The sequence below is a fragment of the Cyanistes caeruleus genome, chromosome 3 (genome assembly GCF_971803275.1).
Source record: "Cyanistes caeruleus chromosome 3, bCyaCae1.hap1.1, whole genome shotgun sequence".
NCBI classification, from domain to species: domain Eukaryota; kingdom Metazoa; phylum Chordata; class Aves; order Passeriformes; family Paridae; genus Cyanistes; species Cyanistes caeruleus.
The window spans coordinates 82,619,095-82,632,519 of NC_141703.1; the positions used below are offsets into that span (position 1 = coordinate 82,619,095).

Below are 13,425 nucleotides of genomic sequence, written 5' to 3' on the forward strand. Positions count from 1 at the left end.
CATTTTAAACAACCTGTATCTCTGTGCAGTATCTCAGTGTATCTGTACTTCAGTGCAAGCGCTTTTCCAAGCTCACTCAGCTGTTCCTGCCCAGCAGGTGTCTGTCTCCTTGGGCTGCAGGTGAGTCCCACTGGTCTCTGGGCTCCACTGACCAAGCTCCTCTGCTGAGATCACAAGCAGACAGGTTAAGGTGTCAGACTCCACCTCACACTGATTCACACTTCTCTGCCACTTGGTGAACAGTGAAGTGAGTTTGAACGTGCTCCTGTAACCCAGGGAGTTACTGTGAAGGCTGAGGCGATTCTTATCCCTTGAGTGTCCAGGGAATAGGGATCTGCACTTGGGCAGCTCCTGCTGTGTCTGCAGCCCAACACAAGCCTCCCCTCGGCTCCCCTGCCTTGCTTTGAGTGCAGTGCAAGCCCTATGAAATGGCTGACTTGAAAGAGAGATTAGTTCTGCTCAGTGATTAGTTTAGCTTCTCCTTTAGATGCAGAATTGGAATGTGGCTAATGCTGTGAATGGCTTTTCTGTTGAAGAAAGGCCTCTCCTTCTTCCCACCACTCCCCAGAAGGGATTTACATTTTCTAGTGGTATAAATGTGGGGGTCATCTCTAGGCTCCTCTTGGCTTATGCCCATAATGCATAACACCATGGGAAGGACATATGGCAGGACACCATCAACCCGTACCTTGAAAAAAAGAACCCTTGCCTCCTCCAGTCAGTTTAGCCTTTTCCTATAACAGCCTGTGTGGGGGAGAAGGAGTTAAAAAGAAATCCCAAACATGCTAATTAGGGTACAAGCCACAGGCAGCCTGCACAAGCCAGAAGCAACATCCTGCAGCAAAACATATTTAGTGAAGTGTCCCAAATCCCCTTGATTTCTACAGGATTAGCATTAAGGCCACTTCGAGGCTTGCATATGGAGAAAGCTGGGTCTTCAGCCCAAGGCATCTGGATTTGATAAATTCATTACTGGAAAAACCTCTCAGAAATGAGTAGCATGTTGTAAAACAGGGGGCTGATCAGTCACTTTCTGGCAGCACAGCCAGTGCTTCCAAGCCCTACTTGGAGTTCACTACTGCAGTTAGGACCAAACTTATGGGAGTCACCCTTGTATTCCCAGCATTATGAAATACCTTTTCTTTACTGTGTTACTGTTGTACATGACAACTCTAGGATGCAAGCAAGGGTCCGGGTGTCTCCAAAACTATAATCCAAGCTGAGCATCAGTTGAGCTGGAGTTGTGTTTAACTAGAACAGAGCTCAAAGAAACTTGCAGTTTCAACAGGAAGAAAAAAAACAAGTATTCCTTGGAATTCAAAACTAAAGAAATACAAGCATCACTCAAGTTGCATGGAAATAAAAATGATTTTAATAGAACTGAGGTCCATGAGCTGAAGTGAGAAACATCAATCCATGGAATGTCTATAAAGCACAATGGGGAGAGGTGTGCTGAGAGCTTCTATCCATTCCAGTGATGAAAGGAGCTGCTTCCCTCAGCACTCTGCTGGTTTGAACCCTCTCTGAGCAACTGGATTGTATTGCTTTATAGTCTGGCTGTGCTGGTATGATCTCCCCCAGTTTGAGCTGCAGGGAATGTGGTTGATTTCACTTTTGGTCTGGTTTTTGCGAGGTTTGCAGCCTCCTCTGCAGCAAGGTTATATAACAAGGCAATCTTTCCACAGGTTCAGACCTGCACGTTTTGGGAAACGAGGGTAAGAGACTCGTTCTGCAGCATTTGTTCTTGTTTGGCTGCTCTCTGAGAGAGAAATTATTAAACACTCTGCTTCTGTGGGCTAAAAGGAGTTTGCCAGAATAAGGTCAAGGCAGAAGCTAAGGGACTGAAAAGTTACACTGTAGTGACAAGCACAGAACAGAGAACCTATTGGTGTTAGAATCTTTAGCCACTGATGTTTTGCAGCTAGATGTTCCTCCAAAAAAAGGCTTTTCCTTGGATTTTGAGTCAGCTGTGAAAGTAAGGATGCTTTTTGCAATACTACATTTCAGAGCTCGTGTTCTGCAGTCTCCCACAAACACCGTATTGTTTCAGGACATGACATGGCAACAAGATGCCAACAACTGTTCTCATATGTGGACAACTGAACACTGAGCCATACTGAAAACCGGGATTTTATTGAAATACTGGATCTTTAGTGCTCACTTTAGCTCACATAGTGATTAAAGTAAAACAAGAAGCTAAAATTGTATCAAATACTGCTTTTCTAAAAAAAACCCAGTACCTGGGCAATTGCTGTAGCTGGCACAGGGAAGTTCAGCAGTTACTACAAAGAACAAAACAGAGATCCATGCGATGAAAATAAACTCGAGACCCCAGTGCTCCTTGATATCCAAAGCACTGTGCTTGCATCCAACACATTCTCTGTACCCACGATCTCCTCACAGAAATTTAAGCAAGTTGTCTCTTCATTCCAAAGCTTTTGATCTTTGCTTCAGGGAATTTCATCATCAGAGAATCAAGAAAAGAATTAAATGTGTTTTACTCACTCCTAGACTGATCTGTTATCTTGGGGACGCCATCTCCCATAGTATTACTCAACCTTCAGGTACACAAAGGTGCTGAGTAGGTGTTAGCAATGTTACACCTTCAGGGAACCTGCCCTGGGTCATCTCCTCACTCATTCTCCTGATCCAGCCAGGATGCAGCTGGACAATCAGCTAAGTCCCTCTGCTCTCCAGTTGAACCTTGGAAAACAGCAGCATCTCACAGATTTTTCTTGTTGGGGAAACTCAGTGGAAGATGTCAAGCCTGCTTCTGCTCTCTCCACTGTGGTGTGAGAGCTCCAAAGGTCAAGTTGAGAGATTGACAACAGGCCAAGGAGAAAGCTCTTGTTCAGTTTACATATGCTGCCATTAGCGCTGCTCTTTTGTTTGTATTCAGCACATTTTTTCACTGCCCCTCACATTATCTTGTCAATCTTCTGCTCCCATCAGCATTTACTATCATTCCCAGTGTTTTTAGCACTTAATTCTCATTTCTCTGTCACAATCTTTATCTCAATTATGTCATGGCCTTTAAGTTGCAATTCATTTATGTTGCTACAAAATTTGTGTCAGGCTCTGGCAGTGGGCACTTTTTGTCTAAAGAAAAATGCAGGGTTTCACCCTGTCCCTTTTTCTTGCTGAAGGGCTGTTTGGCAGCTGGGAACAGCTGGCAGTTGGCTGAAAGGAACCTCTGATGTCACAAAGTCATGCAAAGACAGACTTAAAACATGTCCTGAGGTACCAGCTCAGTGTAGTTTGTGACTTTGAAACAAAGAAGAGAAACAGCAAAGGAATTTAGATCTGTCTTCAGATGAAGACTACATCTGTGCTGTTAGAAAACTCAGTGAGGAGCTGTTCAAGTTCTTGTTCTGGCAAGAGTAATTGTCTCAAGAGGTAAATCCAGTTTTTTTTTTCATTATATAATTCCCTGATTTAAAAAAAAAATAAAAATATTGTGGTTATTCTGACACACCAGTTCCCTACAAAAGGCTTTAAGAACCACATCTCTCTAACAAAGCACTCCATCATCTTCTGCTTGCTAAGGGCCAGCAGCTTTCCTACACAGTTTGTTCCTGTAAATTAAGCAGCCTTTCAACTCAATTCTGAAGAGAACCAGGTTTTCACAACCCCCTATTACTGAAAAGTGCCAGTAATTAAAAAACAAAATGCGTCTGTGTGCTGCACTTTTTAAATTAAGCTAAAAGTGAGTGTTATTTCAGTGATACTGAAAACAAACACTTACCGGGAACAAAGCAAATGAGAAAATACTACTCAGAGAAATTCTCAAGCCAGTTTGTTTCCAAAGAGTAAACCAAAAAGTGAGGGTTTTTAGCAAGGCCTTCAGCAAGAAAACCTAATTTGCACAGCAGCTGTTTCAAGGAACACAGAGCAATAACAAGTGAGCAGTAAAGGGTAACAGGAGTTCAGCATCCCTGCAGAAAACATGGGTTTGGGTGTTCACAATTCTTTGGCACTTTCATGATTTGCAGCCTTAAGTCCACAGCCACAGAAAGAGCCCAAGGGATCACAGAGATCTAGGAACACAGATGTATCCTCAGCCAAAAGCCTCAAGTTAGACTCTGCAGAGAGCACCACAGACCTAAAAAGAAGGTTGGCATCTGTTTTATCATAACCCAGCTGATCAGGCTCTGGAGGAGGACGAAGGTCTGCGCTCTTCCTTCACACAAGGTCTGGGCTGTATTTCAGAACAATCTGTACCCTGGTAGTTATGGATGTAGCTAAGAGGTCACAGATGTGCACCTTTTATCCAGTTGCCCCCCAATTCAAACAATTCACCTTTTTTATATTCTAACCCCAAGCAAACCTGAGTTGCTTTCTGCACCGTCCCACATTGAAAGCCTCAGGGGTAGGAAGGTAAAATTTAGTAATGTGTATGAAAACTCCCCAGATCTGGGTGTGTATTACATACTCTGTAATAGGCTCAGGGATATAGATGCTAATTCTAAAGCAGGCAGCACAGTGCCTGTGAAATAGCAGGCCACATAACTTTCTCAGTCTCACCTGAGAAAGTGGCCTGGGAAATCATGGGGAGGAATTAAAACAATCCTCAGAGATAGAAAACAGCCTTGCAGGTGCTGTTTGTCTGTTCCTTGTTTTCTTGCAAGAGAAGGTCGAGGGGTGGTGTACCCCACTGACCAGTCATGGTGATGTGTTAGTTTACTAACCAATAAAAGTTTTCTTTTCTGTACTTTTCACGTGTAAGTCTATAAAAAAGAGCTGAGGTAATAAACCGAGAGGAACTTCTCCAGTTTGGACTCCACGAGAGAGTCTGTGTTGTTCTTTTCACCGTTCCCAATGGAGCGACACAGGGATTTTTTTATTCATGCTTTGAGAAAGAAATTTTAAATCTATTGACCTGTACTGCTCAGTTTATGATATCCTGGCCTCCAGGACAAGCCTCAGGTCATTGTGAGGAGGAAAGTTCCACTTCTACCAACTCTTCCTGTGTCGAATTACAGAAGATGGTCTCAGCAAACTGTTCATAGCTTTTCCAGCACTACCTTCTGCTGGAAGATTAGGAAAAATAATTATCATTTCTGGGGACATATTTATGCTTCTTGCTCATTGTACAGTTATAAACAGTACAAGTTTATTGCCATGAATATTTTGAAAAACTAGAAGATGGTGAAATATGATGTTAGGTCAGGAAGAAGGAGACACCTTGTTACCGGAACACTGAGGCTGGTTGTGACACCAGCCCGGGCAAGAGGCTGCATGGATCACGTCAGCCACAGGTTCAGAGCGCTGCACTTCCTGCAATACAATATGCACGTATGAAATACATTTGGTATTTTATTAAGTAAACAAAGCAATTATCAGTGCACATTTTAAGCAGCAAAAAGAAAATAACCTCAGACTTTCATACCGTAACAAAAGTTCTGTGGAAGCTGCATTTTATTTGAAAATCCACCCATTTTTGCTAACATACATTTTAATATTTTAAACAAAAATAGAATCTGCAGAGACAATGCAGCAAGTATGCTTAATTCATGTACAGAATTGCTTTCGTATCATTGACTATCCTTCTGAAGGCCCCACTCCACCCAAAAGTTATGATGTATTTACACAAAGCACCGATCAACAGCGCTACTTCCTCGTGAACTAAATACCCACTAGACATATGTAAGGAAGTTACTTCCCCTTTTTTACTTTTAAAAGGTACATGATCATAAACATGGCACGAGCCAAATGAAAAGGCTTTCCCCCCCCAACACACAACACCTCAATTTATTTTTTTTACAGAAAAGAAGGAAAGTCTTAAAAGTGAAAGCAATTCCTCACATTCATCTTGGAAAGGCCTTATAATGTCAAATGTAAAAATAATGACATGCCAAGCACAAAGCAATAAAGTTCCTTCCCGATGCACTAATGCTGAATTGAAAATGTAGTGCTTCTTCTAGTCAGTTAACTGTTCCCTTGCAAAATCCTAGGCACAGAATTGACTATAAGGATTAATGCGTTTTACAGCTCTTCCCTAATTCCCATATATACTGAGAATTCATGAGATTCAGACCTTTAAAATATTTAGTGCTCTGTATGTCAGCTGAAAAGCATTCTGAACCAGATTCATTCTTTGTGGATAAAAATCAGACATACTGTATACATCCATACTCATTTTCATAAGGAGGTTTTTTTTTGATACAATATTAATGTTAAATTGATAATCATAAATAAATACAAACAATAATACATAAGGAATGTCTACTGCAAACTGAATATATAATTTTTAAAAAAAGTTAATTTCCATTACTGCTGTGCCTACATTTGTGAGGACTGAAGAAAAGGTAACTGCAGAATTAAGAGTTAGGATTCGACCCTCCCTTGCCCAGAGTCTTGTTTCGAGTTACGGTAAAGGACACATCTCCAATCCAGACAGCATTTCCAAACACCAATATCAATTTCCAGAATAAAGGCTTCCATTCATACGTTACCAATTAAGGATATTATTAGAAGCTGAGAGTATTGACGTGTTAGTCACCAGGACAAAAATAGATCTTGGTCTTAATTCATGGCAATTCTTGGCTTTGTGTTGTGTACTGATATCTTCTTATGGAGGTGTCCCAGCTTCCTTCATTGGTTTTCATCATTTCACTGCATCACTTAATGGAAGAGGAGAGTTTGAGAGACTGAAGTTCATTTTTTTCCTGGAACTGGGAGTTTACTGCTGAGCACATCTTTTTGGAAACGTTCCTTTCTCTTCCATCTAACACAGTTACATAAACTGAATCTGGAAAGATGAAAAACCCTGGGGTTAACATGCAACAGAAGTAGGACTTCACTCTAAACCTTTTTTCTTCAAAAATTTCCATTCTTCTGATGCCTAAGCTACCCCATGATCTGAAGTTCTGAACAGAAATAAAATATTTTAAAAAATCAGGGCCAGGAAACAACCAAAAGCCATCAGGATGTTCTTCCAACGACACCAGCCTTTGGAATAGCTCTGCATTAAAAATAAAACCCAACTAGTTATCCATGCAATATTGTCACCAGCGGCAGCATAACACAGACCAACACCATTATGAAGAGAACTCAGGGTCATTTTTCATGTTGAACCAGAGGACGTGCACGAAGAAAAGGAGCTGCTGTGTGCAATAAGCCTACTCTCTCTTTGTACTGTGTATTCTTGAATTTCTTTTTCACATTTTCACTCATTTTACTATTCAATTCCCACCAAAACAACAAAAACAACACAACTCCACTGCAGCTCTGTACCAAAATGGATCCCTGGCACATGTGAAACAAGCACCTCCTCCTGCACAAAAGGAACTCTCTGGCCAAGCCACGGGGAAGTGCACAAGCACTCTGCCAGCAGCACTCAGGGCTCTGCTGCTAATGGGCAACTCTGAACATTCTCCTGATGAGGTGGTGAATAACCAGGGAGCACCAGTTCCTTCCCCCTAATGACAGCAAGTACCACATGAGCTGGTTCTATTTCCAGTCAACCTCTAAACTGCTGAAGTTAAATACACAGTTTCCAAATCACTTCCACAGTGATTCCAACTCAACAAGATTTGGTTTTATTTCCTTCAGAAACAGTTCTAGCCATATTAATAAAACCTGAATTAGAACTATTTTTGTTTCATATCACAAACACCAGCATCTCCCCAGAATAACGGACAATACCTAAGTTGTTCTACAAGAAATCCTGGAGAGAGAGCTCTGCAAAGGGATCCTTTCCTGAGGCTCTGTGAGGACTCTGACTGGAAGGGCTGGATGCTGCAGACAGCTAGTAAGAAAGACGACAGAGAAAGGGAAAGAAAAAGAAAACAAGGTCTCAGAATGACAGAATATGAAAGCTGAACGTGTAATGAAAGGACAAGGGGAGGTTAAGAGGCAAACTTGGCAGAAGTCGACTATTAAAGCAAGGTGTTTGGTCATATGGAAAACAAAGCCTCTTCAAAGGTTGGTGTAATGCATAAACAAGCTGGACATGACCTTCCAGAAAGGAAATACCAGTGGCATTTCCCAAACAAGCAGATAACCTCAACACTTTCACAGCAGTTTTCTTCAAAAGAAGATACAAAACATTCAGCCTGACTCCTGTGAAACAGGTTAGTCCTCTCCCTGCTTTACTGGGAAAACTACAGCCTGGCAGGGAGAGATGATGCTGGGGTCTGGCCAGAGCATGGCAGCTTTCCAGATGGTTTCTCCAGAAGGAATAGCTCTCAGCATCTTTTCTTGTCAAAATAGGATGTGTAAAAAAAAAAAAAGGCTGGATAGCAGAGAATAGATAATTCTCAGTTTGGGACCTAGAAGGAGAACAGGATATATTCTGTGAGTAGGAGGAAAAAAGAAATAAAAAAAAGGAAACAGGATGAGAGTTTCAACTGCTACTGTGGCCATTTTCGGTGAGAACTGAAGACTGTGACTGATAGTCTGTACACTCAAAAACTGCATCCTACAGTTGTGTACCTAAAGCATCACACCACAAACTCACATAAAGCACTTAATTTAGGTGGGTAATATTGGCATTCCAACTGCTGCTGCTGGGAGGGACCAATAATCTGCAGGCTGTACTTGCAGGAGTATCTGCTATTTGTTCATTTATTTTTCCTTCTGTGTTAGTACTTTTCCTGTTATAAATAGTGTTTCATTAAATCCTATTTGCCCTCCCCCTGGGTAGAACATGCATGTTTTTGCAGTAACAAATCAAAGTCAGCATCCTCCAATTTGGGTTCCTCACTGGAACAGTTTGTTCAGAATCGAGTCACTTGCACTCTGTGTCCATGGCAAACAACATTGCATGAAGACCTTTTCCTCTGGAAATGCCAGGGACCCGCCAACCTATGCACGACAGGGAATCTGCGTATGGGAATTGCTTGCAGAAGTGCTCCAAGTGTAAATATTGCCATTGCACATTTAAACTTTTCACATGAACCTCTATCTCGGAAACCACATGAGCAGAAGGACTTCCTTCAGGATCAGTACGTGCTTGATCTGCATTGGAATCTTCATCTCCTCCTGAAACCCCACTCACAATGGGGCACTCAGATCCAGTCACCACAAATAAATTATGGAAAAGTCATGAGACAGAATGGGAAATGCTTAAGAAGCCATCTCAGGATGTCAGAATTTCCCTCTTAAACTTGGTTTTTCCCTTTGGAAAGCCATAGGCAGACTAGTGATATGGTCCAATAGAGTCCTAAGCTCAGCAAGAATGCCTGCTGCCACTTGATTTCAGGAGACATTCTTCCTCTTCATGGTCAAATGCCTTGAAGTCACACACTAAAACTTCTATCAAACTGAGCTGGGAAATCTCCAACCCAATCCATATCAAGTCCAAAGTAACATCCCAGTTTGAAAGCAGTGTGGAAGACTGGTAGGTTAGAGTAACTTGTGCAGCATCAGCACATAACCAGACACAGGGGATATTTCAGGAAGCCTGTTCAGGTCAAAATCTGAGAAAAAAAACCTGACAATGCCATTACCTAGATGCCATAATTAAATTCAGACAGGACACAACGTCTTGCAGTAAATACACATTTTAACAAGATTCCTCTAATTACTGAAAAGGAGGTCTAAAAAAAAAAAAAATACATGGAAAGTATAGTTTCCTACATTGCACCTCTTCAGATTACTGTTCATAAATAGGTCTGAAAACCAGAACCATTCTCAGCAGTTTCTAAGGATAAGCATTTAAAACAACAGCACTGGCCATCAGTTTCTCTAGTGCTGATCTAACTGGAGCTGTGGATTTAGTGTCCCCACTGCCCAGAGCTGGTGTGATGTGAAATGCACCGCACTGTGCTGCTCAGACAGCTTAGTCACACCTCCAGCATCAGCCATCACTTCTCACTGCCTCCAACCAAGACAGAGCTCCCTGGAGTCCCAGTAAAACCTAAGAACCCGTCCATAAGCAAACACTGGGCTGACTGCCATCATTAGCTACATTCCAGTTTCCCATGAAACAAGTCTGTCAAGCTGTTTTAGCATATATTTTAGGGGTAATGTGCCAAAGCAAGCATCTCTAAGGTCTACTTTCTGGCATAAGGCTGTCCTGAACTACATATCCTGTTCTTACAGTTTCAAACACCCTTCAACAAAAAAAACCCACACAAAAAACAACCACAAAACTCATCCATCGAACCAACTTACTCATTTGCACATTTACCTGTTCTCCATCACCCAGGTGGTCACTCCTGCTACTTGCCACGTGCAGCTGGCTGTGTTAACAACTGCAGTGTTACAATCTACATAGATGTTGGCAGTAGGTGGAGTGATTTCTTTATTCTATTTTAATCTTAAACTTTGCACTACCCATCTCCTTCCCCCTCCTAAGGCCATGTCCTTCTGGGGACAATCACACCAGGACACGTGACATGTGAAGGCACATGGATTTGTCCTAACTGTACCATTTTATATTGACCAACACATCACTGTTGTTGGTTTATCAGCCCAGCCCTGCTGCTGCACATTGTGACACTTGTGATGGGCAGACACATTCCAGCCCTGTACATTAGATCTGGCTTGTCTGGAACATTCAGCATTTGCTGTACTGTATCACATCTGCCATCCCTCTGCTGGAGCCACTGATTCAGCCTGCCCCTCTCCTCAAACACAGACACACACACACTTCCCCGTCACCAGCCACAAGGTCATCAAACAACTCCAACCATTCTCACTGTTCTGGGCTAGCACAGTATAATAGTGTGTAATGCCCACTATTTTATCATGATGAAAACTTTTCTTTCTCAGACAGGAAATACAGCAAGATAAATATTTTCAAAGAAAAATTACACACCTTTCAAAACTATGAATGCCTTCTGCACTCAGATTTTTGAAGATGTGACTTCTAGTTTCATTCTGAATTATTTCAAGTTATTTTATCCTTAAAAACCAAACTACCCTTGCTTTTGACTGCAACAATTAGGAAAAAAGTTGTGAGCATGTAAAGAGAACACTTGGAAGAGAAGCAAAATAGGTATGTCTAGAGATAGAAAAAACTTATTTATTAAGACCAATCCTTGAGAGTATCAAGTTATAAACAACAGTTTAATTTATACAGAAACTGCACAACATTAAGATGCCTATCTTCCCAGTGTGTTCTCCACTCACTACAACTTGTCAATAAAATTTTTGGCAACAATTTCGTATCTGTCATCATGCTTTTAAGTATCTTCAGCTTTCTTTACTGTAGACAACACCCAAGATCTATTAGAAGACTGGGGGTGGTATAATCTGGTGCTTTAAAAGTAAATATGAAAAACAATTTGGTTTTTGGCAGTGATGATGCCATGGAAGAAAACCAGTATTAGAATAATGGTGTTTATAGTGATCCATGTGGGCAGTTTGAGCCTGTGCCCTTCAGATAACCATTATTTATTCTTTAAGATTTGTTTACTGACCCCCAAGAACACACATTTCTATTTCTTTTACTTTCCTTTTTCTATTTCTGGCGCAATGAAAGCATTGGCTAAACTGAAACTGTGAAATACACTCTCAGAAGAGCCTCAAGACTCAGCACACAGTAAAGTCAGCATGATAGAAGTGTAATTCCCCTCCATGGATATACATTAATATACTCTGCTGTGTATGGGGAAGCTCTCACATGCAGCCCTTGTTTCATTTAAGATGCTTTACTCATGTCAGGTTTCTAAAAACTCAACAACTTCCAGCAACACAGACTACGTGTCTCAGGGAAAACCGTTCTTGGTCACAGCAAATGCCGACTCAAAGGGTGTGTTTTCAATGAGATTAATTCTCACAGGAGCCAAACACTGTCAGATAAGAGAATAAATATACACCTCACACACCTCACTTGTGACTAATTCCTCTTTCTCCTGTTCTGACAGTCAGTTGGGATTCAACCTAGGCCACGCCCTGCAATGTCAAGTGAAGCAGAAAGGCTCACTGAGCTATTCAGACCCATCTACCTGTTCATAACTGAATCAGGCAGATAGGCAGGTTTGTTTTATTTTTTAAGGATCACTTCAATTTTTATTTTCTCATGTAGAGAAAACTCCTATCCTTGAGGATTCTTTTACTTGGTCAATATTTAAAAACTGTCATAAACACTATTTGTCCTCTTGAAATGGTATAAAACCCATGTGAAAAATACCAAACCACTTAAGTGACAGTGAAGGTACAAAGCAGCCCTCCAAAGCCCAAGAGAAAGCCAGCTGAGAACTGCATTTCTAGCTAAGGAAATCTAACAGCATTCCTTTCAGATAAGGCATTTAAATAGATATTTAGAAAAAAACCCTATCCACAAGGCTGTATTTTGAAGAAGACAATGGGCATACAGACCACTGGCAGCACACAGCAGAACCTTTCTTATTAAAGGATCGGACTGAGGCACTGGAGGCCTCACTTGAGGCTCTTTTTAATTCCAGCTTACTGCTGAATTCCCTTCCCTCCACAGTCCAGTCCCAAACACTGCAGTTACACCAAGCTATACCTAAGTGAAGTTATACATGAGTACTTTTAAACAGTCACCTATAGAGACAGAACTCTTTATAGTAAGATCAAAATAAAGGCACAATATATTTCACTTTTCTAAGAGAAATCTGATGTACAGAGTGAACTTAGAAAAAGAAACATCTGATAGGTGAGTCAAACCACATTTAATCCCAGAGCTTCAGTCTGCCAGCTAAACTTGGCTCTGCTTTTAACTGCAGTTCACAAATACAAAGTCTTAATGACCTCAGAATTTTCCAAGAATAGTATAAAAGTGGTCAGGGTTACCTATCCCCTCTTCCTCCTACTTTTTAAAATGTTTTTCCTACTGTAAAAAAGCCCATCTCTTAAGATGCCTATCGGGTTATAAAAGTGAGTTCAGACAGAAGATTTCCCAGTGACAGACATTTGTAAAACAAACAGTAAAACAAACCATTAACAGGCACATATTCAACCCCAGTATTGATGCAGTCAGTTCAGAGTGGCCCTTTGGCACACTCATTCCAGTAGGTTAGGCAATCAGTCCGGACACAACACATCCCAAGAAAGGGGTAACAGGGGATTTAAGGAGCACTCCATCTATGGTAGCACTTAACAGGGAAAGGCCAGGTAGATGGTCAGTATTGCTATTGCACATCTTCACTGTGCTGCAAATGCAGTCTCCTGCAAAGCCATGGAAGAACACAAAACCCAGTGGAGACCACCACAGTTAAATCTAGACACACCATGTGCCTCCCACTGAGATGGTCAGGAACAACTGAGTGGTGCGTTGAGGTTTCACCAAGTTTGATTCTATAATTTTTTCAAACCCATCTAATGCAGTCATGGACATAAAAGGCTACACACACCCTATTTGGCCCCTGCAAAATGCTGTAACACAAACACATGCCTTGCACCTTAGGTAAATTATAATGTAATTCTTTGAAGTGTAACAGGGGAAAGAACAGTGACACATACTTAAGAAAAAGCTATAATAGCCAATCTCACAAGGCCACACACTCTGAG

At 41.4% G+C, this 13,425-nt stretch overlaps 1 protein-coding gene across 14 annotated transcripts in view; it reads right to left on the bottom strand.

Moving 5' to 3' along the window:
- Positions 1 to 5,091: 5,091 nt before the first annotated feature.
- PICALM (phosphatidylinositol binding clathrin assembly protein) overlaps positions 5,092 to 13,425 on the bottom strand; it is a 66,899-nt gene continuing 58,565 nt past the window's right edge. For 5 of the 14 annotated variants that reach the window (XM_086882295.1, XM_023921744.2, XM_023921724.2 and 2 more), the window contains 2 exons: positions 7,648 to 7,750; positions 5,401 to 6,751 (listed from right to left, as the gene is read on the bottom strand). In XM_086882295.1, the coding sequence (XP_086738421.1) occupies positions 7,658 to 7,750 (93 nt within the window). In that variant the 3' untranslated portion in view covers positions 5,401 to 6,751; positions 7,648 to 7,657. Of the gene's footprint in view, positions 5,278 to 5,400; positions 6,752 to 7,647; positions 7,751 to 13,425 lie in introns of those variants that run through there. The other 9 variants (XM_023921749.2, XM_023921739.2, XM_023921716.2 and 6 more) reach the window with 2 other exon arrangements.